Below are 27,692 nucleotides of genomic sequence, written 5' to 3'. Positions count from 1 at the left end.
CTCGGTGTAAAAAAGAGAACGACGATTCTAATAGATTATCCACGACGTCGCCGACGCTCGAGCCTCACAGCCGAGCTGTCCAGTCCCCGTTTGCCTCCTCCCAGAACTTAGCCACGATACCCCCCACCTCCTTTGTTTCGGGAGCCAGATGTGCCTCCACGTCCTCGGCGGAGACGTCCTCTAGCCTCCCGACGCGCCACGACGGTTTCGGCCCCTTCCCCTTGTCCACCAGGAGCGCCCTCACTCCCTCGTAAAAATCACCCCTCGCCAAGCATCCCGCCACCGCGCACAGTTCTGTCCTGAGGCACGAGACGAGCGAGGGCGGAGGTTCGGCTCGGCGGGCGAGGCGGAGCATCGCCAAGGTCACCTTCAGGCTCGTGGGAGACCCGGCTTCGATCGCTTCGAGTAGTTCGACCGCCAGGCGTCCTCCGTGTCCCTCCGCCGCGTCCTTCAGTGCGGCGACGATGTCCTCGACACAATCTCCGACGAACCACGCGTCGATTTCTGCCCGGCGGGGCAGCACGTCACCCGGGCTCTCAGGGAGCTGCGTCTCCAATCGTCGAAGCACCTGCTCGACCACCTCCGTCGCGTCGACCTTGTCAACATCGGCCAGTGCGGTCGCGAGCTCGTTCGCGACTCTCGGAATATCCTCCGACGCCAGCGTGTGAGTCGCGAGTCCGAGGTCCTTCGCATCTCTTCCATTCACCCTCCTCCCCGTGAGCGCCAGCATCGTTCCCAACTCACCTTGCACTCTACTGAGGAAATACGTGCCGCCCACGTCCGGCACAAGTCCTATTGCGCACTCGGGCATCGAGAGAACAGTTCGCTCGGTTGCACACCTGTACTTGCCGTTGACAGAGATGCCGCACCCTCCTCCCATCACTATTCCATCCATCAGGGCAACGTGCGGAGTACTCAAGCGACTGAGGAACGAGTTCATGACGTACTCCGCCGCGAAGAAGGAGAGTGCGTCGTAGGACGTCTCATGATGTTGTTCTGGTTTTGAATGCAGCCGCATTTCGTATATCCGCTTCACGTCCCCCCCAGCGCACAGGCAAGGGACCCTTGCCTCACTGGAGCCCTGCACTACAATTGCCTTAACGCCAGGATCCGATTCCGATTTCGCGTACACCTCGAGCAGCTTTTGGACCACAGCCACGCTGAGAACGTTCAGCTGTCGCGGCCTGTTCAAGGTTAGAACCGTTACACATCCGATACGATCCACGAGGAGTTCATCGGTCTGCATCGTGAAGCTTGAGCCCCGCCTCTGAGAAGGACACGAAGAAGTGATCTGAAAAAATTACACTGAGCCTTTATTACAAGTACCGAGATGGTTTTCCTCTCGCGGACCAGGCCCTTGAGCACACAGGCTTATCGGATAACAGTTGGTTTCGCATCGGCGGAATCGTCGAACGCATACGGGTCGGGGGACTTCGGCGAATCCTCCTGCAAGTTGCGTTTGCCCGACTTCTTCTTCTCCCCGGACAAGAACTGGAGATTGAACCCGCCCGCGACGCCAGCCCCCTGCTCAACTGGAACCGAGACACTGCTGCCTCCACGACCGTCCGTCGCTCCTGAGACGCCACCGAACCCCCTGCCGCCGCTACCCTCGCTCGCACCAGTCGCACCTTCAATCGCACCGGCCGCCCCTCTTCCCCCGGGGTTCAGGGCCGCGGGAGGAGCGGCGGCACCGAAAGTTGAAACCCAGGGAAAGTTGACGCCTCTCACTGCGCTTGGCGTCGTGTTGATTACGCCGGACAGCATTCCGTGCATCGAGCTATCCACCATTCGCAGCAGTCCCGGCCAGTTGATGCGACCGAGCACCTCGAGGACGGAGGCGGGGCAGGAGGAGAACTCGAGCAGGAAACGCTGATCCGCACCCTCGGGAAGCCCAGTGCCCATCTTTCGACACAATTCAAGTAGCCATAAAGCCGCGCACATGGGCATGGAGAGCGATGGAGTTGGGAGATTTGGCGCAGCAGCCGCCACCGCAGCCGCGCTGGGTCTTGCGGTAAACATTGGAGGAGCCGGCGCGAGGCGGGTCCCGAGCTCATTCAAGTTCACAGTCTTTGCCACTTTTGCGCGTTTATGGAGGACTCCAGCGAACTTGTGAGCGGTTGTGGCATCGTTTGTCTTTGACTTTGTGTTGCTACGGTCAGACTGGGCTGGTCTCCTCCTCTTGTCAGCTCTCGGGGTAACTTCTGCCTCATCGCTCTGTTCGGACAAGATTAGTTTGGAAGCGTCATCAGCCGCCCTGTCCGCATCGCCCCCAACATAGAAAGACGACCAATCTCGGCTGATGGCGTCCCCGCCGTCTTCCTGCGAGGCAGCAATTGATGAAAGCATAGCCAAACCCCCGCGGTCGATCATCGCGCTATTCGCCCGTGACTTTAAGTGCGTCGTGGCCTTCTTTTTCGAGGGCTTTGGGGCATTCAGAGTTTTTATGGGCTTCGGAACATGTTCCCTCTCCTTACTGACCTTTCGTTGACGAACCAACCTGGGCGGTGAAGGGGGGAGGGAAAGGGAAGACGTGGGTGAAGGGCTCGGCGTCGGAGGCCGCCCGATCCTCAAGAGTAATTCAAGTGAATCCACCGCGCTCAACGCGACGTGGACATCCATCGTAAGGTCTTTCAACGCATCGGTTGCACCCTTGAATGCCCTGTGGCGAAAAGTTGCCGGGGTGTCGAGCGAGTGGAGGATGGGATTCGCGAGCAGCTTGAGCTTCCTGAACCCCACGTCCCCGGCCTTCTCTGCCGCTTCCGAGAATCGTAGCCGGATGTCGTCAGCGACTTCATTCACCGCTTCCATCGCCAGGCCGGGAGTATCCCTCTCCAGCCACGCCAGAATCCACAAGAACGCCGACTCGGCGTCGGCGTCGGCGCGGACACGCAGCGCCGCAGCCGCCGCCTTGACGTGGTTGGATACGCGCTTCACCAACGCATGCGTCAGGCTTTCAACGAGCGACCGTGCGTTCGGGGCTGACGCGGTACCCCTCTCGATCTCGCCTTCGAGGTGCCCCGACACCTCATCCTCCACACGATCCCTCATTGGTCGCTCCGACGTGAACGGAAGGTGAGCGATGACGGCGGCGGCAACCACCGTCGCGTCGTCGGGAGCGACGCCAAACTTGTCCACCGCGTCACCGACCGCGCGCCACACGGCCTCCCCGCCGCTCCACACGCGTGACACCCTCTCAGCGGCATCGTTAACCTCCCGTGTCGTCCTGATGTCCCTCGCCCCGAGGAGCGGCACGAATAGGGTGGGTACCACCGCCCTCGCGAGCGACTCGGCGGCGGCGTCGCACACTTCCTTATTCTCGGCCAGCGTCCATCTATCATCCGCGGCCAGCCGCCAGTTCGAGGTCTTCGTCAGCACCTCGAGCGCGTCTGCCACCTCAACCATCTCCAGGCTCCCCTCCTCCAGCGCGTGCACGCCCCCCGTGCCCCTCGAGCTGCACGCCAGCGCCGCGTGGGACAGCGCTTCCCTGACCTGCTCCGCCGCCGCCGTCGCCAGCGCCCGACCCTCCTCGATCGCCGCGTTCCTCGCGTCGTTCGCGACGCCAGCCGGGTCCAACAAGCCACCGACCTCCTTGGCGAGCTCCCGATACTCCGAGTCCGGCAGGTCGGGATGGCCCAGCTTCGCCAGCGACGCGCCGAACCCGGGATGGTCGGTCCACTTCGCGAGCGAGCCCAGCGCTTTCCTCGCCGCGCCCGTCGCGACGCTCAGTGGGGTGCGCGCGTGGCAATCGCGGAGGGTGGCGGCGGCCGCGGCGAGCTCATCGAAGGTGAATTTGCACAGGTCGCTCGCCACACGGAAGGGGCCGGTTTTGATCGCGTGTGCTTTGAGCATGTCGCGTGCGTCGCCGAGCTTCGCCACCCCATCCTGCGAGTGCGGGGGTCGGGCGTGTCAGTCCGCCGGCCGGCGGGGGCAGGGGGGGCGGTAGGGGCGGGTGGAAAGTGGATGCTCGGGGCACACCTGAATGTACGCAAGGTTTTCCTCCGTCTCAATCAGGGGCTCGTTCTCTTCCGTGGTGCGGGCGGGAGGAGCGCCCCTGTTCATGGCTTTTAGCTTGGATTTAGCTTTGGTCACCGAAGGTCACCGACTCCGAGATCCGGAGCTCGGTGGGGGGCGTCGTGGCCCACGATTGCAACACTTATCGACTCGCACGTAAGGATATCGCAACCGGCCTCCTTTCCCAAGGTCCGAGCGCGATGCCCACTGCGGTCGCAAGTGGGGAAAGAGTCCGAGAAGCATCAGTGCTACTTCAGTTGACAGGACTTTCGGGTGTGGAAAGTGATCTGGCTCGACACACTGTCGGGTCCGACCCACGTTCGCCGTAGCTTCAACCCCTGGCCTGGGTATGGTTCAAATCGTGGAGCACCACGACGACGACGGTGACGCTGCGACTCGCCCCGTGGAGTCGTGTTCGCCCCCAGAGTCGGTCGCGGCGGAGGAGCACAAGGCTCGCGGCAACGCTTGCTTCGCGAGGGGAGAGTGGGAGGATGCGGCGAGACACTACACGCTCGCCCTCGAGGCTGCACCCGCCAGTACGCCCGAGGAACGCAAACTCGATGAAGACACGATCGTTGAGCGTGTCAGGCGAAGGGACCGTGCGGTGTACCTCTCCAACCGCGCGGCTTGCAGGGTCAAGCTTGGGTCGCACAGGCAGGCTGAGGAGGATTGCACAGCCGCGATCGCGGAGGACGACACGTTCGTGAAGGCTTACCTGAGGCGGAGCGCGGCGCGTGAGAGGCTGGATGACCTGGAAGGCGCCCTCGCGGATGCCGAGCGCGCGGCTGAGCTAGAGCCTGGATCGCACACACAGGCTTCAACCTCTGCGGAGAGGCTGCGGCCGCTGGTTGAGGCAAAGAGGGAGGAGATGAGAGCAGAGATGATGGCGAAGCTGAAGAGCTTAGGGAACTCCATCCTGGGCAACTTCGGGCTCTCCACGGACAACTTCAAGGCGGAGAAGGACGACGCCACCGGAAGTTACAACATCCAGTTCGTGCAGAACCCCTCGACCAAATAGACAGACCTAGAACTACCATCGGTTTCAAATCAGCCGCTAAAACTACTTCCACCCCGAGCCTGCCTCACGAGCACCCCGAGCCGGAGGATTCCATCTAGCGTGCGGGATGACAACAGGTCTTCCTTCGTCGCCGCCGCGGCGGTCCAGTGTGTTTCGCTCACCCTCGCTTCCTTTCCGCCGGCGCCCAGGGTCTCCCTCAACTTGGAGGCGAGTTCGTCGACCCCATCCAGCGCCTGCTCCACAACCACGTCCGCCATCGCCGTCTCTAGCAGGATATCGAACTCTTTCCCCTCGTCTTCGGCAGCGAAATCATCATCCTCGCCGTCGAGGACCCTCTGCTGCTGCGTCGAAGCCAGACGCGCGACGTTGGGCAGCCGCCGCTTCAGCGCCGAGAGCTGCTCGCGCAGGTGCTCCCCGAGTGCAGCCGCGTCCGCCTCACCCATCCAAACGCCCTCCCCCGCCCGCCCGACGCCGCCGTCGCCTAATCGCTCGACGAGCCGCGTCGCCGCGATCGCATCGTCCGCGGTCACGCGACCTCGACCGCGGACGTCCAGCGCGACGTGCAGCGCGCCGCACAGGAGCGGCCGAGACGACACCGCCTTGCCAAACGGCGACACTCCGTCGAGAGAGGCGCACGCGAGGGCGAAATCGCGAAGACCGAGGCCCGGGGCTGCGGGTTCGGGCGCGGCGTCGTCGCCATCGTCGCCGGCGGCGGCGACGGCGTGCGCCCACCCGTCTTTCTCGAGATTCTCGCGCCCCCTCCCGGAGATCTCGGCCGACTTGAACGCCGCGCGCAACTCCGTCTCCCACCGCGGCTTCTCCGCCGCCGTCGTGCCCCGCATCCCCGTCGTCGACTGCCCGGCATCCACCTCACGACCTCCTTCGGACGCGGCCGTCGCCCCACCCGCCCGTCCGTAGATCTCGTCGCAGCGCGCTTCGAACGCGTTTATCTGCATCCGCGACACTTCCTCGAAGAACAGTCGCACCGCCTGCGCGTGCAACACGGATCCGACGCGAAAGTCGATGTCGAACTTGACCACGCACTCGCGCGGGTGCGCGCCGCGCTCGAACCTCCACGTGCTCACCAGTCGTTCGAAGAGTCCTCCCGGGGTGCTGACCGCTTCCGCCGTGACGGACTCGCCGGGCACGAGTGACACGTCGGAGACGTAGCGTTCGTTGAAGAGCCTGAACCCGATCTCCAGCTCCGCCTCGAAGCGCGAATGCGAGGTTCGCCGGAGCACCCGGGACCCCGCGCAGAAGGGGACGAACTCTCGGTACCTATCCACGTCCGCAACGACCGCAAAAAGGTCCTCCGGCGAGTGTTGCACCGTCTTGGATGACGAGAACGTCTTCTCGCACAGATCGGAAAGGTTGGGCACCTCGAAGAAGCGACGAGCGCGCGGCGCTGCCCACGGCGCGTAGGCGCCGACGGAGGGAGATCTCGCGTGCGCGATGACATCCGAGGCACCACCCCAATACCTGCTGATCGGCCCCATGACCGCGCTCGCCGCGCGGCGCCACGCCCGGGTCGTCATCTCATCGAGTGCGCCGCGCCGTCTGCGCCGGCCGTGTGCTCTCGACCTGATATTTATACCTGGACATTTTCGAACCCATCCATCCCTGCTGACATGCAGTCGCAGTGCGCTCGCTCGCTGGCTGCGGGTTCGGAACGACAAGGGTCTTTCCCCGCTGATACATCGAATCATCGAAACGGTTTTTTGGATCGAGTCCTTGCCAGCAGGACGGAGATGATGAACTGCCTGACTGGCAGCCATTTTCTGGGTTTGCACACCGGGCATCTCCTCAACAAGGGGGGAGTCAATTTGGCCCCCGAGCTCTCACCGGATCGAGCGCGAGTTTTCGTGCTCAATGCGACGGAATTCGTATGGGTCGACAGTGAAGACTTTTAGATCTCCCGGCCCAGGAGCCGATTCCCGGCGTGCGAAATGTGAAATCCGTTGTGAGAACACCTCGCAGGAAGAAATTTCTCGAGCCAATCAGAGCGCGAGTTTCGTCGCGGGCGATTCGAGTGCGCAAACAGCAACTCGCTAAAACTGGATATCATCGCGACGATCCCGTCATATCTGCACCCTCTCAAGCCAGTCTTTGCACGCCCTTCAAGTCGAAATGGCTGCCATCACCTCCGCTTCCTCCGCCGTCGTGGCGCGCCCCACCTTCGCGGGCAAGACCGAGGCTCTCCGCGCCCGCGCGGTCGCCCCCGTCTCCGCCAAGCGTGCCTCCGTGGTGACCCTGGCCTCCGCTGACGAGACTTCCCGTCGCGCTGCCCTCTCCGTCTTCACCGTGAGTTAGTCCCCGACCCGGCCCGTCGCGGCGCCACAAACGCCCGATTCACATTGTCGACACTCCAAATGATTTGAATCCACGCTCACGTCGGATCTGGGAGGGCCGCGCGACGCGGGGCGGACGCTGATTCGAGAGCGTTCCGCGGATTGAAACCCTTGGGAATGATCGGAATCTCGTGGCACCTTTTTCCTGGACTCTCCTCCGGCAACCGTCCACTGACCCGAGCCCGCCGCCTCCATTTCTCCCGTTCTGCAGGCTGCCGGTGCTGCCGCGGCCGCGAAGCCCTCCTTCGCCGCCTACGGTGACTCCGCCAACATCTGGGGTTCCACCACCAACTCTTCCGGTAAGCTCCTTCACGGAAATCCAGAGAGATGTTAACGCGTCCGAACTGTTGCGCGAGAGCCGGTTCTGAGCTCGTGTCCGTGCTCCGTCGTGCGGACCGATCGCATCTACTTCGCGTTGAATGCACGGATAGTTTCCCCGGCAAGTCGGCTCGGCGCTTACGCGTTCGTGTCGCGCCCCAACTCCGGTTCTCCCCCGCGGGTTCTGACCAGGCGAACCTCTCCCTTTCTCCTCCATCAGGTTTCATCCCCTACTCCGGTGACGGCTACGCCTTCCTCCTCCCCTCCAAGTACAACCCCTCCAAGGAGCGTCCTTTCCCCGGTCAGGATGCGTACTTCGAGGACAACTTCGACGCGGTGAGCAACATCTCCATCCTCGTCGAGAAGTGCGGCAAGTCCAAGATTGAGGACTTTGGCTCCCCCGAGTCCTACCTTGAGAAGATCGGCTACCTCCTCGGCCAGCAGGTCTACTCCGGCGAGACCCGCTCCGAGGGTGGCTTCGCGGCCAACAAGGTGTCCTCCGCCGCCGTCCTTGACGTTTTCACCAAGAGCAACAAGGGCAAGACCTACTACTACTACGAGGTGCTCACCCGCACCGCCGACGGTGACGAGGGTGGCCGCCACCAGCTCATCGCGGCCACCGTGTCCGATGGCACCCTCTACACCATGAAGCTTCAGTCCGGTGACAAGCGTTGGTTCAAGGGCCAGGAGCGCGACCTCAAGCAGACCTGGAGCTCCTTCACCGTCGCCTAAGCCATTAATACGATGGCGACAAAACGCGGGGGCCCACGTTTTGTCGAGAGAAGGGTTAGGTTCGTAGAAGTTGGAATTTGAGAATCGTGGGATTTTCCTTATCATGGCGCCGCCTGCCCTATCGTCTTCTTCTCCGTTCGTCTTTCCGCATCTAGCCTCGTCTCGTCAGATTCCTAGTCCGCGCGCTCACACTCTGTTAGTATACTTCGACAGGACGCCGTCGACATAATCCAGTCGGCGCCAAGCGTCCTCATCGAAGCTGGTCCTCGCCCTCACATAGTCCAAACACTTCTCGTGCAGCGAGGCGATGTGACGCGGCGTCTGCCTGGAATGATCGCCTTTGGTCCATCCGGCCTTCTCGATGAGTCGATTGACGGCCGGGTCAGCGTGGAGATCGGAGAAGAAGCGTCCAGCCTGGGCATCGTCCTTGGACACCAGGGAAATCTGCGTGAGCATTTTTTCCACCGTCAGTGCATCGAGTGGGGATGGAGTACGCCCTTCGCACAGATCCATGGACTCATCTGAAACATTCGGGAGCGGGGTCGCTGCCGCCGAGAAGACAATGTCTGGGGTCCACACCGCCGCGTCGGAGATCGGAACCTCCTCGAAGGCGACGTCGTCTCGTTCAGATACCCACGGCGCGGGACGACTCGCCGCGGCGGAGATGCGCTCAGCCGTGGAGTCCTCGACGGGACCGGTCTTGGCTTCACGCCGACGCGAGCAGATACCCTGCCAAAACATGTACATACCGCCCGTCACGAGCATGACGAAGACGGCGACGAGCGCGTTGAACCTGCCTCGGACAATATCCCTGTGCCAGGCAAGGTCGGCTTTGAGAAAAACCTCGGCCACCTCACGGACCATAGAATCGGTCACGTTCTGCATGATGGCACGCGATCCGATATTCATGTGGCGCGCGGAATCAAACTCTTCAATCCAAATAGCGATGGCGTGGGCGTCGCACACCCAGGGGAGGGAGTCCCTGTAGCATATCCACGCGGCCTGACCCAGATTAGACCAATCGGACCACGCCTCTTGAGCAGCTGAGGCGCACGATACGTTCAGTCGCATGCGCGCCACAGCCGCCACACTGACGGGAGCGAGGCTCTGATGCCACCTCCTTGTATTTTGCTCCATAATCAGCTTTGTGTGATCAGACATAATTTTGTTTAGCTCCATGAGGGCGATATCATACGCGGCAGTGTCATTGATGTTTGCAGTCTTGGTAGCGAATGCTTTGGTGTGTCGGCTCATTATTTGCTCAACTTTATTGCGAAGAGGATCCTCAAGGTCGGGCAGAGCAAGGTGGTCTGTTTCGGTCTCAAAATCTACCACGATGCCTTTCCGCACAATTTCGCATTTTCCCGTTGCGGCCGCCTCGTTTCGCCTCTTCCAGTCCTCTCCCTTGCCAAGCATTCCTTTCTCCGCGTGGTCGCGATGCATTGCCGCGGCTGATGTATTCAGCATCCAAGCCGTATCTGAGCGACGAAGCCATCTCGAGGGAGTTGAAGCGTCGGAATTCTCGGTCTCGTAGCCTCGGGGCGAAATAATACTTCTGTCGAAGTCGATAAGCGCTGCATGCCTTGCGGCCAAATCTAGTGACTCGATTTCCCTCGCAGAAATTGGAAGGATTCCAGCTGAGAGCCGAATAGTTGAAGCTGTCATCTCGAGATCGTAGGTTCGAAGTCCGGAAGACACTGCACGTGAAAGAATTTTTGATTCCTCTTCAGCCGAGGCTAACTTCACGGACGTCACGGAGGCTTTGCAGGCTGCTGCGAGGCGGCGTAGGGCGCGCGCATGCCGTTTTGGAACCGACGTGGCGTACCTGCCAATCCTAAGTGAGAGGAACTCAGATGCGGCGAAGACGTGTTCGCTCGCTGCGGCGTCGAGATCAGCGGCCAGTAAAGGCAATGGAATCCTCTCTATCGCATGTTCAGCTTTGGACACGGCCTCTTCGACAGCGTCGTCCAGCTCGCGGTCCACGGCAGCATCGTTAATTTCAAAGTCTTTCACCTCCCTGGCACTCAGCTCCTCCTGCAAGTCATCCATGGGACCTCGCCACAGCGGCTCCAAACCGAAAAGGCTGTCTCGGAATATGCGTTCCGCCTCGATCCTAGCTGCTGTGAGGTTCGCGGCGAAATCAGCTGGCGGCATGGGCGGCTTGCGCATCGCTAATTTCACTGCAGTGGAGTGATAAGTCAGGGCATCCGCACGCGCCCGGGACAGCAACTGACCCTCCCATGAGGACCACAAGGAGGGAAGGGAGGGAAAGTGGCCGTCGCGCAGGGAGTTGACGAGCACTCGCAAAAATGCAGACATGCCTCGACCGCTCAACTTACCTGACCTAACACTCGATATCGATACGATGTCTTCCAGTAACCTCCGCCGGAGGTTGTCAAGCTGGGAGAGGAAATCCTTGTCCAAATCGTCGTAGGCAACTGAGCTCAGGTTTCGCAACGCTTGCCTGCCAAACGCCGGCAAGAACAACGTATGAGCTCCGATATCTTCGAACAGACTCGCGAGGGTGTAGTTCCCCTCCACGAGCGGTCGTCTCCCCGCACGCATATCACGTTCTCCGAGGAATGACATCAACCAGTCGATGGGCGTCGCGCCGAGAAGATCCTGGCAAAAGTCCTCCACTACCCACGTCAACGGGGGAAAACGAAACGGGGAGATGCCCACGTCACGGAGCCGCCACAGATGTGCACGACGTGCGAGAGTTTCGAGGTACTCCACCTCCGCCGCTGTGATGAGCTTAACGCTGTTGTACACCAGGTGAGAGGACAGCATCAGGGCAGTGGCAAATATTTGTGCGTCGAAGGCCTCGTTGACGCCTGCTGCGGAGAATCCCTCGGTGTCCAGAAGTAAGACACGGGAGCCGTCCGCACCCATCATCGATGTCATACCTATCCATATTCCCATCGTCGTCGCTTCGTGCGTGGGGCCGATGGTGAATCCAGAGGTTGAATGATTCAAAGCGCTCAATAGAAAGCTCTTCCCTGTGTGCACTGACCCAACGACTCCAACCAAACTGATTGGGCTGTCGAGAGCTTCAAGACAGCCAAGGCCGTCCTCCACTAACTCGAGCGAAGCATGCGCGTCATCGGGGCGAATTATTTGGAAGACATCCGGACACGAATCAGCCCGGCAATGACCAGCCGCGAGCACGAGCAGCACGAGAACGAGCCACATCTCTGAACTAACCTCAGATCTGAGAGGCGTTATTCACGTTTCAGCCCGTCTGATGAAGCGCCACTAGATGGTGAAATGTGTCGGAAGAGGCTCAACCACGACGCTGACCGCGATGTTAAAATCCGATATGGAAGAACTATCGCGAATGCGTCTGCTTCCTCCAGCCTCCTTGTCCCTCGGTGTGTCCCCGAGGGCGAAAGTGCGTGTCCAACTATGATAATTTCATAGACCTGGTTGGGTCGTCCAAGACACCGAGTCCCCTGAAGTGGGGGGCGCCCACAGCGAGATGCGTCGGGCGCTGTGGCGAGCCTTGGGGAGGGCTCCGCATGATATTCCTTGGGAAAGGTTGCGCGGATATGAGCGGCGCTTCCCGGGTTGCGTCAGACCGTGGAACCGTGGCGTGAACGGCGCGGGCGAGGCTTTGAGGGAACGCCTAGCGGCGGTGTTAGGGTGCCCCAACCTGCTCGCCCGGGTCGTGCCCTACATGCCTCGCATCGACGACGCCTCGCCGCTGCCTCGCGTTGCGGTGGGTTTATCAGGTGGGGTGGACTCTGCGGTGACCGCGTGGCTCCTCAAGAGCGCGGGGTTCGATGTCACGGGCGTCCTGATGCGAAACTGGGACGAGGCGGAGGAGACCGGGGGTGAATGCAGCTTCGAGAAGGACCAGCGCGACGCCAGAGCGGCGGCGAGGGCTGTCGGGATCCCTCTCACGGAGGTGGATTTCGTGAAAGAGTACTGGCACTCCGTGTTTGAACCCTTCCTGCGAGACTTCGACGGGGGCGGCGCGACTCCCAACCCGGACCTCGCGTGCAACCGGCATATCAAGTTTGGCGCCCTCCTCGACCATTGCTTGCGCTCCCTCGGCGCGGATCTCCTCGCCACCGGACACTACGCGCGAATCGTCCGGATTGACGAGACGAACCCGCCACGACTCTTGCGTGGGATAGACCCCGACAAGGATCAGTCCTACTTTCTGGCGTCAGTCAGGGGCGAGTCCCTCGAACGAGCGTGTTTCCCTCTTGGCGGCTTGACGAAGCGGGAGGTGCGAGAGCTCGCCGCGGGACCGGCGAACCTGCCCGCCGCGGTGACGCGGCGGCGGAGCAGCGCCGGTATATGCTTCATAGGGCGCAAACGCGACTTTGGAGATTTCATCCAGGAGTACCTCCCGGCGGAGGGCGAGATGCGCGCGGATTCTTCGCGAGGGGACAGACGCGGCGAGGATTCTTCGCGAGGTGCGTCGGGTTCGTTCGTCTCCGTGGAGAGCGGGGAGGCGGTGGGCAGGCACGGAGGTCTCGCGAGATACACGTGCGGGCAGCGTGCGCGCCTGGGCGGAGCTTCTGTGCCGTGGTACGTGGTTGGTAAGGACTCTCGGGGAGGATCGAACTCTGTGTACGTCGCGCCGGGGGCCGACCACCCGGCACTGTTCACAACCTCGGCGGCGATCACTCGGTGCTTCTGGGTGTCCGGGGCACGACCGCGAGGCATGGACACGGATCGAGGCGCAAAACTTTCGGCGCAGACGAGGTACGGTGCCCGGGCGGTGTCGTGCACTGCGAGGACTATGGACACGCGCTCGAAGACGAGCATGTTGGTACCGAGCGTGTTCTGCACGCCGCCCGATCTTGACGAGGTGCTCGGACGTGCAAACGCGGATGTCGCCGCCGGCGCCGGCGCGGTGATCGAGGTGATATTTGACGCTCCGGAGCGTGCGATCACGCCTGGTCAGGCTCTGGTTCTATACGACGGCGATGAGTGCGTAGGAGGAGGAGTCGTGCTATATCCTGGTTGCACCGAGCTGGAGTTGAGTCGAACTGGCAAAAGAGGCGACGACTAGTGTCGAGAACGACGTAGCTGGTTCGGAGCGCTCCGTTCTTACGAAATATCTTGAATTGAAAACAGTAGCTTAAGTTAATATAGTGCACATAAACGGAGGACCACGTTGGTCGTTATTGAGCAGCACGGGTCATCTTGACCGATGCGCAAACGCAGCAGTGTTTGAGTTTGCGATGACTCGTCCGCACGAAAGAATCGGGTTAGTTACCATCATCGCGATGGATGACATCTCAAGATGTTGTTTACTGGCGGTCGTTGTAGACGTTCGCGGTCGACGCGTCGCCCGTGCCAGAGACGGTGGCGCCGTTGGGACCGAGGTCGTCCCTGTTGTTGGCGCTGAGTTCGTCGGAGACGTGCTCGCGGGCGCCGTGGGGGTAGATGTCATCAGACATGTCGTCAGCCTGGTCGAGCATGTCCTTGCACATCTTGTCGAAAGAGGAGGCGGAGATGAGGTGGCACTTGCGGTCGACGTGCCAGGTGACGGGACCGTACGCGGAGCAGATGGTGTTGTCGCGGGAGGTGCCAGTGGTGGAGCCAGTGTAAGCGGTGATCTCCTTACCCATGACGGTGTTGGAGCCGGGACCGTCGTTGGTGACGATCATACCGCGGAGCAGATCGGGGTAGTAGTAGTTCTCGTCGTTGACAACGACGAAGACCTGCGCCTGGACGCCAATCTGGCCTTGGAGGGAGAGGGGTTGTTCAACCCCGCCAACCGTGCCGAGGCCAAACTTGCCCTTGCCAGGGTAGGCCTCCTCGCCGAGGCGGCAGAGTACACCGTCGTAGAAGGGGAGCTGGTACTGCCACTTGGTGTTGCAAGCACCCATCTCGGAGTGGGGCCAGTGGACCTCGTAGGTCTCGCCGACGACCATCTTCTTGCAGTACTTCCAGTCGTAGTCCGACTTCTGGGCGGTGGAGAGGTTGGGGTACTTCGTGCACCTGCCGCCGAGGTACGTGGTGCCACCGGCAGCGAGGAGCTTGCGGCCAGCGGGCAGGCGGGCGTCGGCGTGGGGCTGGGTGGGGCCGTTGGCCGTGTCCGCGGTGTGGGCCATGTCGTACTCGCCGGTGGAGACGTGCTCGGCGCCAAGATGCCAGTGAACGTTCACGGGGCACATTCCAGCCTCGGCGAGGGTGGTGGTGACGGGCTTGTTCAGGGTAGTCTGGCCCTGCTTCATGTGAGTGCCCTGGTTGTAGCCGAGGGTGACGTTACCGCCGGCCTGCTCGACAGCCATCATGACGCTGGATTGGACGCACTGAAAGTTGTCGAAACCGGCGCCCTTGCCGGGCTTCTTGCCGGCGCAGGGGTTCTTGTCGACGGCGGCGGGGGCGTCGTCCTTGTCCCACTTCGACTTGAGCATAGGATAAGCAGCGCCGATTGTGGCGGCGCATCCGACGAGCGCGCCGACGACGGCGTAGCCGCAGACAGCGGCGGGGGAGGGGCCCTTCTTCTCGGGCATGACGCCAAACTTGGGGGTGATCTCAACGACGGAAGCCATTTTGATTGATGTGTGATGGACGGGCGCGAGTGTGTGCTCGCGGAAGTGACGCATGTTCCGATCGCGGCTGCTCAAACACCGACATCAACTCTAAAATCCGTGGTTTAAAATAGCCCGTTGCCGCGCGTTGAAGCGTTTAATTGGTCAGCCGATCGACACCTGGCGAAACGACGGGTCGTCATTGGTGATCTGAGGTTTGTAGGGTCCAGTTCGTTTACTGGGTGCCGTCGGACCGAAAATATTATCGTAGATTCGGGCTGTTTCGGGCATGTATCGGCAGATTACAAACCATAAAAAAATCCACATACTGATGATGATACATACATATTCATGATCGACGAGACATAAACCGTGTGGTTGAGAATTTGTTTTGTCAAACTCGGGCTGTTTCGGCATGTTTCGGCTACAGACCAAAAAAAATTCTGATGATACATATTCTCACGGCGTTGAACATTATCACGGCAATGAACCGTCGTTATCACGGCAATTCATCAGGTAGATCAGGACAGAGACATGGCATGCAGACAAATTGAAGATCGGAAAACTTCAACACATCCACATGGTGCGGGAGTGATGAACAGCCCAATTAGAAACACCTCGAAGGTAGTGCGTAATCTTACCGGAGTTTCAAGCAGTCAAGCGAAAAAGTTTCGCGTTTGGAGAAAGTGGGAAGGAATATCTCGCACAATAGAGCTAGACGGCTCGGCTCCTCTTCTTGGCGTGCGCCATCATGGCGAGAAAACCCGCGAACTTAACGATGAACCGTCGCCTTCGCCCCTCGGCGTGGACGTGCTCATGCCGGTGCGGCGTCCGGTGGATGGTTTTGTGGAGGCCGCTCTTCAATTTGGAGAGCGTGCTGCGTCGGTGGCGCGCCAGCCCGTTGCGGCCCACCTTGACCGCGTTCTCACCGGTGCACCCGCCCCACATCTCCTCCTTCTCGAGAGTGCCGCTGCGGATTCGACCGAAAACTCCCCGCAACTGACTGCCCTTTCCCGTCGAGACACCGATCTTCGTACCGAGCGCCCGCCACCGAGAGGTTCGCACATCCCCGCGCCCAGGCTCAAGAGTCAGTCGAGTCGCTTCGCCCGTACCGAGGGGCCCGCGTGCAGCCGCCTCGAGGTTTCGGAAGTAAGGCAGCAGACCCTTACAAGCACCGAGCGAGATCACAGCGGCGGGAACGCCGCTATCCTCGTGGTACACCGACACCAGCTCGGCGGCGGTTGAGCGTCGTCTGCCAAAGTTGCTCGCGGTTGGATTGGAGCTCGAGTGCGTGGACGAAGTGGGAGACGGAGGCGGCGACGCCGAGTCGAAACCATCCGAATGTGACGAGAAACGATCGAACGTCGACCGGGTCACGTTCTTGATGCGCTGCCCGGAGAATATGCGGCGCACGCGGAAACTCCCGCCTCCAGCCCCGTCGACGCACGCGGCGAGTGCATCGGCGGCGCCCCCAGCCCCGCCCGTGGCATCGCGTGTGACTCCATAGAACGCGCCGTCTCTCTCCCATCTGCGTCGGACGAAGAGATAGTCGCGAGGGGAGAGTGGCATTGGGAATTTCATGCGCCAAAATGCCAGCTCGCATCCGTTTCCGGGAGAATCGGGGCCCGGGTTCGTCGCGGCGAGGCGTTTGGCGAAGATCAGCGTCGAGTCCCACTCGCCGCGGATCGTGTCGCTCATCTGTGCGCGCGCGAGCTGCTCCGCGGTGACTCCCTCCATGACAGCCTCGAGCCTGAACTGCGTGAGACCCCCGCGACCGTCGCTGTCCGCAGTCCCCGGCGCCGCTCCATTCCGGCGGAGCATCCGATACGTCGTGCCGTTTCCCGTGCTCCCGCGGTGGATCACCGTCCAACTCTCGTCTTCGCCAGCCGGCCGGCGGGAAACGAACGAGTCGAATGCCCGCTCGCCCCTCGGGCTCGGCGAGCCGTTAGTTCCCGAAATCACCTCATCCATTCCTCCATCTTCCGCCGTATCCGCCGCCTCCGCCGCCTCCAACTCCGTCGGCCAGCGCGCAAGCTCAGCCAGGAATTCCTCCTCGTTTGCGTCGGTGACGAGCGCCTCGAGCGCCGGGTGGAGCGGGGGCGTGCCGGGAGTCGCCTCGGCGCCGCGCTCATCATCGCGATGATCCACCGCCCCGATGAGTCTAGCCACGACGTCCGCCGCGCGGGGTTCTAGTACGATGTTCACGAGGAAGATCGTGAGGATACTTAGGAGCGTCAACGCGCCGCGGTGCGGATTGAGCGTGACGAGGATCGCGACGATCAAGATCGCCGCCTGGACCGCCTCCGCGACGCACTCCCGGGCCGGCTGCGGTGAGGGATGGAATAAGGCGACGGAAGATATTGTCAGCGGAAAGAGAAACAATATTTGCACAGGCACTCGGGACGAGAACGGCGCGAGATCCGCACGTGCGGGTGGTGGAAAGCGTTGCGTGTGCGCGCACCGTCAGCAGCCATTCCACGTGTGCACCCGCCTCACTCGTCTCCTCCGAGAGCGGCCCCTCTGCGAACAGACGCACCCAGTGACCCCAATTCGTCAGACATGCGTGGTACATCGTGAAGATCAGCGCTGTGTCGACCACGATTCGAGCGGCGCCGGAGGCGCCATGTCCGGGCTTCAACGCGCGCATTGCCAAGTAAAAAAGCGCCAAGCCAAGTGCGAGAGGCTTCCCCAGCCACGTATCCGCGTTCGCGGAGGTTGACTCGTGATTGGCGAGTTGACCAAGGCCAGATCTCCGCTTTTCAGGACTTTTTACGCGACGACATATAATTCGGGATTTCACGGTTCGCCAGCACTCGCGCGAAAACGAAGAAAAATCCGATTTGGCGCAGCGCATTTTTCTTGCGACCCGCTTGCATCGACAATCGAGTGCTTCAGTTCGCCCTCGCGTTGATGAAGTCCGCGAGAGAATTTTGCTCGCCACAGACCGAGAGAGATGTTGTCCAGGTGCGGGGCGACCTTGGGCCGACAGTCGGCGGGTCTACTCACGTGGCGGCGAGTCCATCTCCTGTTCCCTCGCGCACGGCTCCTCGAAGGATGGACGGATCGTCGGAGCGTGCAGGTGCGTCGCATCCTCCTCCTCGAGAATAAAAGTTGGGCACCTCTCCTCACCTCTTGGCCGCCGCACGCTCCCCGACGCTGACGCTGACCACTCCGCATCGCCGTTTCCGACAGGGTTTCTCCACCGAGGTAGCGGAATTGTCGGCGGGTAAAGACGAGGAGGCTCGGCTTCGCGCGCTGAGGATGCGCTCGCTGGCGCCGAAGACTTCCGGCAGGGACTACGCCCAGCACCTGCGGCAGATCGGGCGCGAGGAGGCTACGTCGAAGAACGACGTCTTCGTGCACAAGATCCTGCCTGGCCTGCGATACTTCTTCCAGAAGCACCATCACCTAAACATCAGTAAGACCTACGTGATCCCGGACGATCCCGGCGTGCCCGAGGCCATCCGGGGCTTCAACCTTGGGAAGAGGGTGGACAACATCAGGACTCGCGGCGACTTTGTGCGCCACAACGCCGAGTACCTGGAGATGCTGCAGAGCGTGGGAGGGGAGACGGAGGCGGAGAGGTTCGTGTGGAGGTCGAAGGACTGGATATTTTACCACCAGATCATGGCCACCCTGAGGTTCTTCAAGCGAAGGCACGGCCATCTGCTGGTACCAAGGCACTACGTGTGCCCGCCAGACCCGGAGCTCGCGCGGTTCAATTGGGGCTTCACCCTCGGGTCCGTCGTGCACGACATGAGGGATAAAAACAAGGGGTTCTACCTCGATCAGGAGCCCGAGCGCGCCAAGGCACTGGCAGATATTGATTTTCCGTGGGAGCTCAAGTCGGCGCACACGTGGCAAATCAGAGATGTGCCAGCGCTCGCGTGGTTCAGGCGGCAACACGGGCACCTCGCGGTGCCGACAGATTACGTGTGCCCGACGGGTAGGGGAGCGCTGGCGAGCGGCCTGCCGAAAATCGCGCTCGGAATGCACCTCGGTAGGTACGCGGCTCGGCTTCGTCAGCGGGGCACCACATCGCCTCTGGATGAGCTCAAGGTGAAGCAGCTCAACGAATTGGGCTTCGCGTGGAGCCTGCCAGATCACTTCGTCAGGAGGACACTCGCGCCTGTGGTCACCTTTTACGTGGCAAAGTACGGGCACCTTTCGCCGCCGCTGACTTACACGGTGCCGTGGGGAATAAAGGACGTGCCGAGGTGGGCGTGGGGAATGAACCTGCACGACAGGATATATTCCCTGAACAGGAGATCAGGGAACAGATGGGCCGGGGAGAACGGATCGAGGGAGGAGAGACAGGCGCGGGTGGCACTGATCGAGTCGACGGTGCGACTCGCGAGAGACAAACACAGCGATGAGGTGCTCGACGGCAAGGTAGACGAAATGCCATCGTGGGAGGAAACGTGCGAGCCAGCGCTCTCGTTCTTGCGCAAGAGGGCTTCTAGAGAGGTTGTCGGGCGGGGCAGATCAAACTCTGCCAAATCGAGTTGACTCAGTCAGTTCTTGAAAGCCGAGATGTCATCTCTGTCCTGATCCACCCAGCCCCAGGCGATGATGGATACGCGTCCCGCATTTTGTATCCCGCCCTCCTTGCGAAGTTCCTCGGGAACCTGGGGAATCCCGTGTCTCCATTCGCAGTTGACGTCGTGGCCGAAGGTGTACGCCGAACCGTTCCCCTGAGGGAAAAACACAGTCGTGCCCGTCTTGGCGTGCTCAAAAGCTGCGTCCCGGCACGCTCCGAAGGACACGGCGACGGTGCAATTCTGCGTCTTGGCCTTGTCGGGTTTGACCGCCGCCGCATCGTGGTGATAGGGTTTCCATTCCTCCGCGTCCCGATACCAATTGAAGCGCGTCGCCTTCACGTCCATCTTGAAGTACTTGGCGATCCGATCCACGACAGCCATGAAAATGGGAGACTCCTGTTTCCACTTGCCGTGTCGATCCCTGTCGTTGGCGATGAAATGTGAGTCCTCATGCCAGGGAACCCACATGTCCGGCGAGCCCGCCGCCTTGACTTCTTGCATCAGCTTCTCGTAAACGGAGGCGTCCTCTTCCTCGCAATAGAAGTTGGGCACGTAAACTACATGTCGTCCGTGCAGTTTCTTGCCGAGGGTAGCCTTGGATGCGTCGCCGACGACCACCTTCAGTCCAGGAGGTGCCTGGCTCGGCTCGAAGTCTCGGGTGTTGCGGCCCTTCTTGACTCTCTGGGGCTTTGGCCTCGGCTGATGCTGCCCCTGTTCTTGCTTACCCTCCTTCGCGCGGGGCTCGGGCAGCTGCCGATCGATCGCGGGCCGCTGCCGCTCGTCCTTACTCTCGCCATCCTTCGGCCCGCGGGGTGCGCCTTTATTCCTCCTTCGCCGACGATTAGCATTCAAATCATCTCGGAGGTCGCGCTGTAGAGGGACGTTGCTGACCACCATGATCGCTTCTCTAGGTAGGAGGGGTGGTCTGAACTGTGAAGGGATGTGTTTTCAAAAAATATTCTGTCTGGTTGTTGCCAAAGCACGACCAAGACGGCTTCGCACCACGCACTTGGGCTGCATGCCGGCGACGGGGTTTCGCACGATGCTTGGACTTTGCCGTCGATTAGTCTCATCGTGCGGAGCGGCGGCACGACCGCCCCAAGCGAGGGGCGGGTTCCAGCGCGCGGCGACAGTTGCACGCGCAGGCGAACATCGGTCGTGGCCGCCCCTCGGACTTCCCTTCACGGTGCGAGCGCGGCGGTTCGATGAGGGGTTCACGGGACATGGTGAGAGGCTCCGCCTCGTGCGTGCGTACGGCAAGGGCGGATACGACGACGAATACTGGGACGACGAGGACGAAGACGACCCGGCGTGGGTCAGTGCCCAGCTCCAAACTTTCACTCCAACCGATGCGTCCAACGCACGCCCCTGACATCCCTTTCCTCCTCTCGCCCGCCATCTTCACAGTACGAGGACGACGAAGATTTCGATGAAACGCCATTGAATGATAAAGGCCCAAAAGACGTCGAGGCGTTGCGAGGCATCTCCGGGCCCCGCGTCGCGGACACCCTGCCAATGCCGGAGCCAGGGGAGTGCACAGACCCACCTCGGAAGGTGACCAAGGACGATGTCACCATCTCGTTCGCCCGGAGCGGCGGTGCGGGCGGGCAGAACGTCAACAAGGTGAATACGAAGGTCGACATGCGACTGCATCTCGAGCGGGCATCGGACTGGCTGCATCCGTGGGTGGCTCGGCGGCTGATGGTGCTGGAGAAGAACAGGGTGAACAAAGATGGCGAGCTGGTGATCCAGTCGAGCAGGTTCCGCACGCAGTCGCAGAACGTGGACGACGCGCTGGAGAAGATGCAGGCGTGCCTTAACCGCGCTTCGAAGTTGCCCCAACAAAAGGCGAACAAGACCGCGAAGAAAAAGCTGGTGAAACAGGCGGAGAAAGCCAACAAGGTGCGACTGGAGAACAAGAAACGCGGGTCCGACAAGAAAAAACTGCGAAACAAGAAGAACATCGAGTGGGACTAATAATAAGCGAGAAACCTCGAATACCACTGGCTCGGACCCGACGCGTTAATGCTATCCACGAGGTAATCAGTCGAGACCCTCCACGGTCACCGTCACCCCGCTGCCGTACTCCACAACCTCGGTGTCCACCTTGCCGACGACCTTCTCCTCTTCCTCGTCGTTCTGCTTGTCCAGTCCAAGGTTCCGTCGCATCTCCTCACGGCGCTCCTTCCTTTCCTGAAGCCTCTCCTTCCGCGCCTTTTCCTCAGCCTGCTTGATGGCGAACTTCCTACGCTGCGTCTTCCGTTTGCTGTACCCGGTTACCCACTCCCTGTCGGCCGGACAGATGCGAGAGGTGAGCATCGAACAACGCGAATTATTGCAGGATGCCGAAAAAAAACAGGGCGCTATTCCTTTCCAGGGTGAAAGGAATGCGGGGACGGGCTATGACTCACTTGCGGATCTTGTCATCGAACACCGCCTCGCCCCCTCTTTTCGTCTTCTCCTGTCCGCACTCCTGTGAGGATTGGCAAGGGCGTGGTGCGAGGTCAGCAAAAGTTCGTCAAGTTCCACCGGAAAAAAGCGGCGGTGCGGCGGTACTCACCATTTTACCCAGTGGTCTACCTCCTCTGCCCTTACCCCCCTTTCCTTCCTTGCCGAAGGCGCCCTTGGTCGTGCCGAAGGGTGCCTTTTTGCCCGATGACTTCTTTTCCGGTGTCTTTCCCATGTCCGTACCCTCGTTGGCGCCCGTCAGAGTGTGCAGACCCAATTTTCCTCGGCACCTGACTTAGACCTGTGTGGACCTGTGTGAAAAGCACTTTTTTCTGGTGTTGCGCCGACCCACCAGAAGGCGCCCGCAAGCTCTTCGAGGCAGCGCGAGCGGCTTCCATAGTTCTGCCAACCTGCAGAACCGTGCGGTCCTACAAGTATCCTGACTTCTGCGAGATTAGGAAACGCACGGTAGAGAGTGCAGCTGTGCTCAGATCTCTGGAAGGACGAACGGCCAGATCTGAGTAGAGCAGAGCGCTCTTTAGCCGGAGGGGGACGAGCGTGGGAACGACGCGTCGAGTCGACGGACGCTGGATGGAGACCCGGTCTTCGAAGCGTTTGCATGAGGATGTTGACAGGGATCCGGAACTGAATGAACTTCAGAGGGCGGTGAAGCGGCTGAACACGGGAGGCGTACGTGGCACGTCGGGCGGAGATGCGCTCGTGGCCGGGCTCGTCGGTCCTTCTGAAGGGGTCGGGGGGGTAGGCACCGCGCCGCCGATGTCTCGAGTCCCGGAGGATGAACATGAGCGGGTTGATGGGCCTACTGAGGACGAAGCGTTCGGTCGCGGGACGCACTACGCGGAGATAAACGCGCTGCTCAACAGCCTGCACTTTCAGCGTGTCCGGAGGCGAGAGTCGATGGCTGGCCCGCAACAGAACCCCGCCCTGCATCATCCCCGTCCTCACGACCACCAGCAGTAGTGATGGTTGGTTCAAATACGGATGGCGCGCGCTGCGTGGACAGTGGAGCTGTTCTCATCGCTGCGCCGTTGCCAAACATTTCGTGGATACCATAAATAGATGTAGCTACCGCCATAGACATTTAGTTGGATAGACGACGATAGATCATAAATGGACATAAATCAATATTTGTTGGTGATCGTCTCTGCTAAACATAGCACAGGATCACCCCAGTTTCTTCCTTCCCGGTGTAACACCAAAATCCAGGCCAAGCTCGTCTTACACACCGCCGCCGCGAAGATCCACATGATGGTCGGCCGAGCGTGGGTCGCTGTGGTTTTGCTGATCGCTCTGGGTACGCGAACTCTTTCATCGCAATCGCGCGGTCCGATCGAGTGCTCGCACGGCTCGACCGCCCAAATCGTTTCGCTCTCACTGACCGCGTGATTCACTCCTCTTTCCCACGCGCAGGCTCCCGCCACTCTCACGTGGCTGAGGCGCTAGACCCCAGCGCTCCCGCGGTGTACGAGAATGAAACATGGTGCGTTTAAAATGCATCTCTCTGCCAAATCCTGCCGCCACCTGCCCGGGCGGCGGGTTGACTCCAGTCAAAGAAGCCTTCCTCCTCGCGGCACGCTAACTCGATCTTTCTTTCCCGCGTGCCCAACTCCAGGGCGGCGTGCCCGGACTACACGTGCAACCCGTGCAAGTTCGACGAGAAGTGTCCCCCAGTAAACTTTACCGGCATCACTTCGATCATATGTTCCTACAAGTACGATGTGTGCGATCGCCTGAGGGTCGAGCACCGCGCGTGCCTCAAGGCCCAGGCGCGCATGTGCCGGCCCGTGGAGAAGCAGGTCAAGACTGTGTGCACCAAGGAGGTGAAGCGCGCGTGGACGAAGAAATGCAAGGAGGACGAGGAGAAGCTCGACGCCGGCTTGAAGGACCTCATGGCGCAGCTCGACGCCCTGCGCGCCCTCAAACCCTGCGCACCCTGCGCCGCCCCCGAACCCGCGCCGGAGACGTACACCCAGGAATCGTTCACGTGTGGGTCCGACGGTGAGGTGACACTCAAGCCCGAGGTCATCGGAGGCGGGGCGAGTAAGAAGGGCGGGTGGTTCGGCGGGAGCTCCGATGCGAAGAAGGAGAAGAAGAGCCGGAGGGGTAAATCCACGAACGCCGTCATGAATGCTCAACTCGGACTCGCTAAGCTCCGGGACACCGCGGCGGATCTGCTCGTCGACGACGAGGATGCCGTCATGGGAGTGCAGGCGGACGTGCCCGAGATGAATCTCGAAGGCCTGAACAGCGCCATGAGCCAACTGGACGATAACATCGCGGCGCTGGAAGATCTCATCCTCAAGCTGCAGCAGAAGAAGAAGGAAAAAGCGAAGAAGTGCGCCACGCCGCCCGAGGGCGCCGGGATGGAGCGGCACGTGCTGAACCACTGCGTCGAGGTGGAGGAGACGGAGCGGTTGTCCGAGCGACACGAGGAAAAATGCGCGAAGAGGACCGCGGATCTCATGGCGCAGTCAGCCAAGTTCGAAGCGCTCATCTACGAATCCGATCGCAGAATGGCACTCCTCGACGCCCTTCAGGAGCACGCTGAGGGGGTTGTCGAGGCTTACGGTGACGTCAACATCACGTCCACCGCATTTGCGCTCCTCGGCCACTCATTCCTCAACGCTAACTTCACCGACACCACTCGAAACCTCATCGATGGGATGATGGTGAACGAGTCGAGCCTCTGCGCTGAGGTGCTGCCCACGCTGCAGTCATCCGTTCTCGGGTTGGGGATCTCCAAGGATCAGATCTGGTGCCCCACGCCAACAGGTACCTTCATCGGCGGCAGGGACCTGCCAGACTGGGCGCCCCACTTTCTCGTGGGAGTTGGCATCGTTCTCGGCTTCTTTGTCTCCGCCTTTATTAAGGCGACGCCAGCCATCTACGCCGTCATGTGCGACCACCCCCTGCTCTTCGTGGTGCTCGGCGTGGTGGTGCTTGCGGGCCGGTTTGTGTGAGAGGTCTCCTTGCGGGAAGTGCGCCAGTGCGGCTGAGAACGCCGAACCGGAGAGTACGTACTCGAGTTGTAATGTAATATTGTCGCCAGCTGCGTGTTTGTTCGCTACATATGTTTGATAGGTATTGAAAGTCATGGAGTGACTGTGGCCTAAGCACAAGGGGCGTGCAACCTTGCATCCTCCTCCGCGGTTGTGGTGTGCACGACGAGGGGGGGAAGGCTCCACATAACCGGCATCATCCCTCCCGCGGGTTGGTTTGGTGCGAGCTTGACCGCACCGCCGTTTTGCTGCGTCACCACCGCACCCGCTGCTCCCGGTGGGTGGAAGGGCCCGGGCACCGGCGCAAACGCCGCGCCAGGTGGGGGCGACGCAAATGGCATGCTGCTCATGAAGCAGTGCAGCTGGTGCTCGAGCTTCGCCTTGTCCTGCTGCAGCGCAGCCTTATCCGCGGCCAGACCGCTCTTCTCTTTCTCTAGAGTGGCATTGGTCTTCTGCAATGTCTCCAGCGTGGCGGACAGCTTCGCCAGCTCTTCACGCAGTCTCTTGATCACCACCGCGGCCTCCGTCACTATCGTCGCCTTATCCGTCTTGAGGGGCCCGGCCCCGTTGGGGTCGAGCAGCGCGCTCAGTCCCATGAACCTGTCGTTCAGCGCCTCCCTTCGCAACTTCTCGCGTCGTGACTTTTTATTCTTCGCCGACTCGCGCCCACCCTCTTCCCGCCCCCTCTTCTCATTCGATCCGGGCGCACACGCGGCGCCACTCCCTTCGGCCTCCAAGGCCGCAATGGTCTCCTGCGGGAGGGACATCTCTGACATCTCCAGGGACGTGATCACGCCCTCGTCGGCCGCGTCAAAGATGTCCGCCAGCCAGTCGCCGGAGTCCTCACGCTCGTCCTTGACCATCTCCGTCTCCTTTTGCTCCGGCTTGGCCGCCATCGTTGCGCGCCTCCGCCGAGAAATTACAAACCCTGGTTTTTTGACGGCAAAAGAGCGGGGCGCTCTCCTTTTCGCGCCACGAAACGTGCGCGCACTTCCCTCGGCGCCGCGTCGCTCACGGAGAGATCCTCCTGTGAGGTTCGATTCCGTCCCTGTGAGCCAAACTTCGCGTCGCGCGCCGCCGTCGCCCCGGTCGCGCACCGAACAATGCTCCCGCCCTTCCCGAGGTGACGACGGCAACCTTCAAGTCCCTTCAGGAACCTTCAGATATCTTCTGCTCGTCTATGATTCGTCGAGACGAATGGGAATTGGGCGTGTGCCCCGGAGAGGAATTTTGGCCCTCCCTCCCCATATTCTTTTTCCAGATTTCCAAACCGAAAAAGGAGCCGAGTTGTCAGGAGCCACGTCTGCGGGATCCGCCCGTCGCTTCGAGGATCAAGTGTCCTCAGTTTTCAAAGTGAGACTGGAGCGGTGGAGGCGGGGACTTCTGGCGGGCGGACACTTTGTGGTCGAGATCTGGGCCGGCTCTCTCACCTCAGGATGTCCGATCTTGAGCAAAGGAGGCTTCTCAAGCGCCTCGATGCATGCTTGAAGCGCCCCGAGAACCAACTATGCGCAGACTGCCCCTCCCGCCAACCGCGCTGGGCGTCCGTCAACCTCGGCATCTTCATCTGCACGAACTGCTCGGGCATCCATCGCTCTCTCGGCGTGCACATATCGTTCGTGCGGTCCACGACGCTGGACACGTGGAAGGAGAAACAGGTGGTGGACATGGAGACGATGGGTAACGACCGCGCGAACGCGTACTGGGAGGCTCGCCTCCCTCCCGGGGCGAAACCCACGAGCTCGGCGCTGCCTGTGGTGGAGAAGTACATCAGGGCCAAGTATGACCGAAAGATGTACGTGGACAGCACAAGGGACGGACCGACCAGGGGAGACGGAAGTGGAGGATCCGTCGCGTCTGCTCCCGCTGTGGCTCCCGCTGTGGCCCCTGCCGCGTCTCCCGCCGCGGCTCCCGTGGGTGGAGGCTTGTTCGACCTGCTCGACGTCGCACCTGCACCTGCACCCGCAGCCACCAACGGAGGCTGGGGTGCTTTTGGTACCTCTGCGCCCGCTGCGCCCGCTGCTAACGGGGGATGGGACGCTTTCGGTGCCGCCACCCCCGCTCCCGCGCCTCAAACCGCCACTGGGAACTGGGATGCGTTTGGCACCTCCACGCCTGCGCCCACGGCTCCTTCGCCCGCGCCTCCCGCCGCTGCTGGCGGTTGGGACGCATTTGGAACATCCGAGCCTGCACCTGCCCCCCCCGCAGCACCAGCCGCGACCGACGGGTGGGATGCATTTGTATCTGCGCCACCCGCAGCTGCATCGAATCCCCAGGCAGCCACTACTGCTCCCGCAGCGGCTGACGACTGGGGCGCGTTCACGGACGCCTCCGCGGCGGCGGCGGCGGCTCCCAAACCCCAAGTCTCGAAGGATGACATCATGAACTTATTCAATACGCCCCAGGGTGGCGGTATGGGCGGTATGGGCGGGGTGGGAGGTGGAATGGGATCCATGCCTCACATGGGAGGCATGCAGCAGCCCAACGGCATGACTGGTGGAATGGGCGTGTCCCATCAACAGCAGATGGCAGGCATGGGCATGCCCCATCAACAGCAGATGGCAGGCATGGGCGTGTCCCATCAACAGCAGATGGCAGGCATGGGTATGCCCCATCAACAGCAGATGGGAGGCATGATGCCTCAGATGGGAGGCATGATGCCTCAGATGGGAGGCATGATGCCTCAGACTGGAGGCATGATGCCTCAGGCCGGAGGCATGATGCCTCAGGCCGGAGGCATGATGCCTCAGACGGGAGGC

At 61.2% G+C, this 27,692-nt stretch overlaps 18 protein-coding genes across 18 annotated transcripts; 7 read left to right on the top strand and 11 right to left on the bottom strand.

Annotated features, from left to right (window-relative positions):
• Positions 1 to 64: 64 nt before the first annotated feature.
• MICPUN_98225 (predicted protein) lies at positions 65 to 1,246 on the bottom strand (the record flags this gene model as incomplete). The annotated part of the gene is made up of 1 exon (XM_002505399.1): positions 65 to 1,246. One exon carries the CDS (start codon positions 1,244 to 1,246, stop codon positions 65 to 67), a length of 1,182 nt encoding a protein of 393 aa, XP_002505445.1.
• A 125-nt stretch (positions 1,247 to 1,371) lies between these two features.
• MICPUN_63486 (predicted protein) lies at positions 1,372 to 4,059 on the bottom strand (the record flags this gene model as incomplete). The annotated part of the gene is made up of 2 exons (XM_002505398.1): positions 1,372 to 3,882; positions 3,976 to 4,059. 2 exons carry the CDS (start codon positions 4,057 to 4,059, stop codon positions 1,372 to 1,374), a joined length of 2,595 nt encoding a protein of 864 aa, XP_002505444.1.
• A 301-nt stretch (positions 4,060 to 4,360) lies between these two features.
• Positions 4,361 to 5,029, top strand: MICPUN_63485 (predicted protein; the record flags this gene model as incomplete). The annotated part of the gene is made up of 1 exon (XM_002505644.1): positions 4,361 to 5,029. The coding sequence occupies one exon, from the start codon at positions 4,361 to 4,363 to the stop codon at positions 5,027 to 5,029; it is 669 nt and encodes a 222-aa protein (XP_002505690.1).
• Positions 5,030 to 5,940: 911 nt separating this feature from the next.
• On the bottom strand, positions 5,941 to 6,366 carry MICPUN_76598 (predicted protein; the record flags this gene model as incomplete). Its single annotated transcript, XM_002505397.1, has 1 exon — positions 5,941 to 6,366. A coding segment is annotated over one exon (426 nt), but the record flags the coding sequence as incomplete, so codon positions are not given.
• A 766-nt stretch (positions 6,367 to 7,132) lies between these two features.
• PSBP1 (photosystem II oxygen-evolving complex 23 kDa protein, chloroplast precursor) lies at positions 7,133 to 8,528 on the top strand. Its single transcript, XM_002505643.1, has 3 exons — positions 7,133 to 7,330; positions 7,589 to 7,676; positions 7,916 to 8,528. Exons 1-3 carry the CDS (start codon positions 7,157 to 7,159, stop codon positions 8,425 to 8,427), a joined length of 774 nt encoding a protein of 257 aa, XP_002505689.1. The 5' UTR covers positions 7,133 to 7,156; the 3' UTR covers positions 8,428 to 8,528.
• An 85-nt stretch (positions 8,529 to 8,613) lies between these two features.
• On the bottom strand, positions 8,614 to 9,312 carry MICPUN_103722 (predicted protein; the record flags this gene model as incomplete). The annotated part of the gene is made up of 1 exon (XM_002505396.1): positions 8,614 to 9,312. One exon carries the CDS (start codon positions 9,310 to 9,312, stop codon positions 8,614 to 8,616), a length of 699 nt encoding a protein of 232 aa, XP_002505442.1.
• A 1,839-nt stretch (positions 9,313 to 11,151) lies between these two features.
• On the bottom strand, positions 11,152 to 11,601 carry MICPUN_73328 (predicted protein; the record flags this gene model as incomplete). The annotated part of the gene is made up of 1 exon (XM_002505395.1): positions 11,152 to 11,601. A coding segment is annotated over one exon (450 nt), but the record flags the coding sequence as incomplete, so codon positions are not given.
• A 529-nt stretch (positions 11,602 to 12,130) lies between these two features.
• On the top strand, positions 12,131 to 13,168 carry MICPUN_69547 (predicted protein; the record flags this gene model as incomplete). The annotated part of the gene is made up of 1 exon (XM_002505642.1): positions 12,131 to 13,168. A coding segment is annotated over one exon (1,038 nt), but the record flags the coding sequence as incomplete, so codon positions are not given.
• Positions 13,169 to 13,227: 59 nt separating this feature from the next.
• On the bottom strand, positions 13,228 to 14,982 carry MICPUN_109346 (predicted protein). Its single transcript, XM_002505394.1, has one exon. It carries the CDS (start codon positions 14,904 to 14,906, stop codon positions 13,695 to 13,697), a length of 1,212 nt encoding a protein of 403 aa, XP_002505440.1. The 5' UTR covers positions 14,907 to 14,982; the 3' UTR covers positions 13,228 to 13,694.
• Positions 14,983 to 15,611: 629 nt separating this feature from the next.
• MICPUN_54618 (predicted protein) lies at positions 15,612 to 17,101 on the bottom strand. Its single transcript, XM_002505393.1, has one exon. The coding sequence runs from the start codon at positions 16,893 to 16,895 to the stop codon at positions 15,639 to 15,641; it is 1,257 nt and encodes a 418-aa protein (XP_002505439.1). The 5' UTR covers positions 16,896 to 17,101; the 3' UTR covers positions 15,612 to 15,638.
• A 733-nt stretch (positions 17,102 to 17,834) lies between these two features.
• Positions 17,835 to 19,387, top strand: MICPUN_63478 (predicted protein; the record flags this gene model as incomplete). The annotated part of the gene is made up of 3 exons (XM_002505641.1): positions 17,835 to 18,003; positions 18,136 to 19,301; positions 19,379 to 19,387. 3 exons carry the CDS (start codon positions 17,835 to 17,837, stop codon positions 19,385 to 19,387), a joined length of 1,344 nt encoding a protein of 447 aa, XP_002505687.1.
• A 51-nt stretch (positions 19,388 to 19,438) lies between these two features.
• On the bottom strand, positions 19,439 to 20,362 carry MICPUN_63477 (predicted protein; the record flags this gene model as incomplete). Its single annotated transcript, XM_002505392.1, has 1 exon — positions 19,439 to 20,362. One exon carries the CDS (start codon positions 20,360 to 20,362, stop codon positions 19,439 to 19,441), a length of 924 nt encoding a protein of 307 aa, XP_002505438.1.
• Positions 20,363 to 20,980: 618 nt separating this feature from the next.
• Positions 20,981 to 21,442, top strand: MICPUN_103717 (predicted protein; the record flags this gene model as incomplete). Its single annotated transcript, XM_002505640.1, has 1 exon — positions 20,981 to 21,442. One exon carries the CDS (start codon positions 20,981 to 20,983, stop codon positions 21,440 to 21,442), a length of 462 nt encoding a protein of 153 aa, XP_002505686.1.
• Positions 21,443 to 21,508: 66 nt separating this feature from the next.
• On the bottom strand, positions 21,509 to 22,148 carry MICPUN_103716 (predicted protein; the record flags this gene model as incomplete). The annotated part of the gene is made up of 3 exons (XM_002505391.1): positions 21,509 to 21,752; positions 21,877 to 21,938; positions 22,026 to 22,148. 3 exons carry the CDS (start codon positions 22,146 to 22,148, stop codon positions 21,509 to 21,511), a joined length of 429 nt encoding a protein of 142 aa, XP_002505437.1.
• Positions 22,149 to 22,171: 23 nt separating this feature from the next.
• On the bottom strand, positions 22,172 to 22,864 carry MICPUN_63474 (predicted protein; the record flags this gene model as incomplete). The annotated part of the gene is made up of 1 exon (XM_002505390.1): positions 22,172 to 22,864. The coding sequence occupies one exon, from the start codon at positions 22,862 to 22,864 to the stop codon at positions 22,172 to 22,174; it is 693 nt and encodes a 230-aa protein (XP_002505436.1).
• A 304-nt stretch (positions 22,865 to 23,168) lies between these two features.
• Positions 23,169 to 24,982, top strand: MICPUN_106405 (predicted protein). The gene is made up of 3 exons (XM_002505639.1): positions 23,169 to 23,228; positions 23,345 to 23,414; positions 23,547 to 24,982. The coding sequence occupies exons 1-3, from the start codon at positions 23,180 to 23,182 to the stop codon at positions 24,892 to 24,894; spliced, it is 1,467 nt and encodes a 488-aa protein (XP_002505685.1). The 5' UTR covers positions 23,169 to 23,179; the 3' UTR covers positions 24,895 to 24,982.
• A 14-nt stretch (positions 24,983 to 24,996) lies between these two features.
• Positions 24,997 to 26,017, bottom strand: MICPUN_109344 (predicted protein). Its single transcript, XM_002505389.1, has one exon. The coding sequence runs from the start codon at positions 25,827 to 25,829 to the stop codon at positions 25,044 to 25,046; it is 786 nt and encodes a 261-aa protein (XP_002505435.1). The 5' UTR covers positions 25,830 to 26,017; the 3' UTR covers positions 24,997 to 25,043.
• Positions 26,018 to 26,369: 352 nt separating this feature from the next.
• MICPUN_87402 (predicted protein) lies at positions 26,370 to 26,573 on the top strand (the record flags this gene model as incomplete). Its single annotated transcript, XM_002505638.1, has 1 exon — positions 26,370 to 26,573. A coding segment is annotated over one exon (204 nt), but the record flags the coding sequence as incomplete, so codon positions are not given.
• Between the last annotated feature and the right edge of the window lie 1,119 nt (positions 26,574 to 27,692).

Source organism: Micromonas commoda, chromosome 13, assembly GCF_000090985.2.
Source record: "Micromonas commoda chromosome 13, complete sequence".
In the NCBI taxonomy this organism is placed as follows: Eukaryota; Viridiplantae; Chlorophyta; class Mamiellophyceae; order Mamiellales; family Mamiellaceae; genus Micromonas; species Micromonas commoda.
This window is presented reverse-complemented; position numbering and strand designations above follow the sequence as displayed.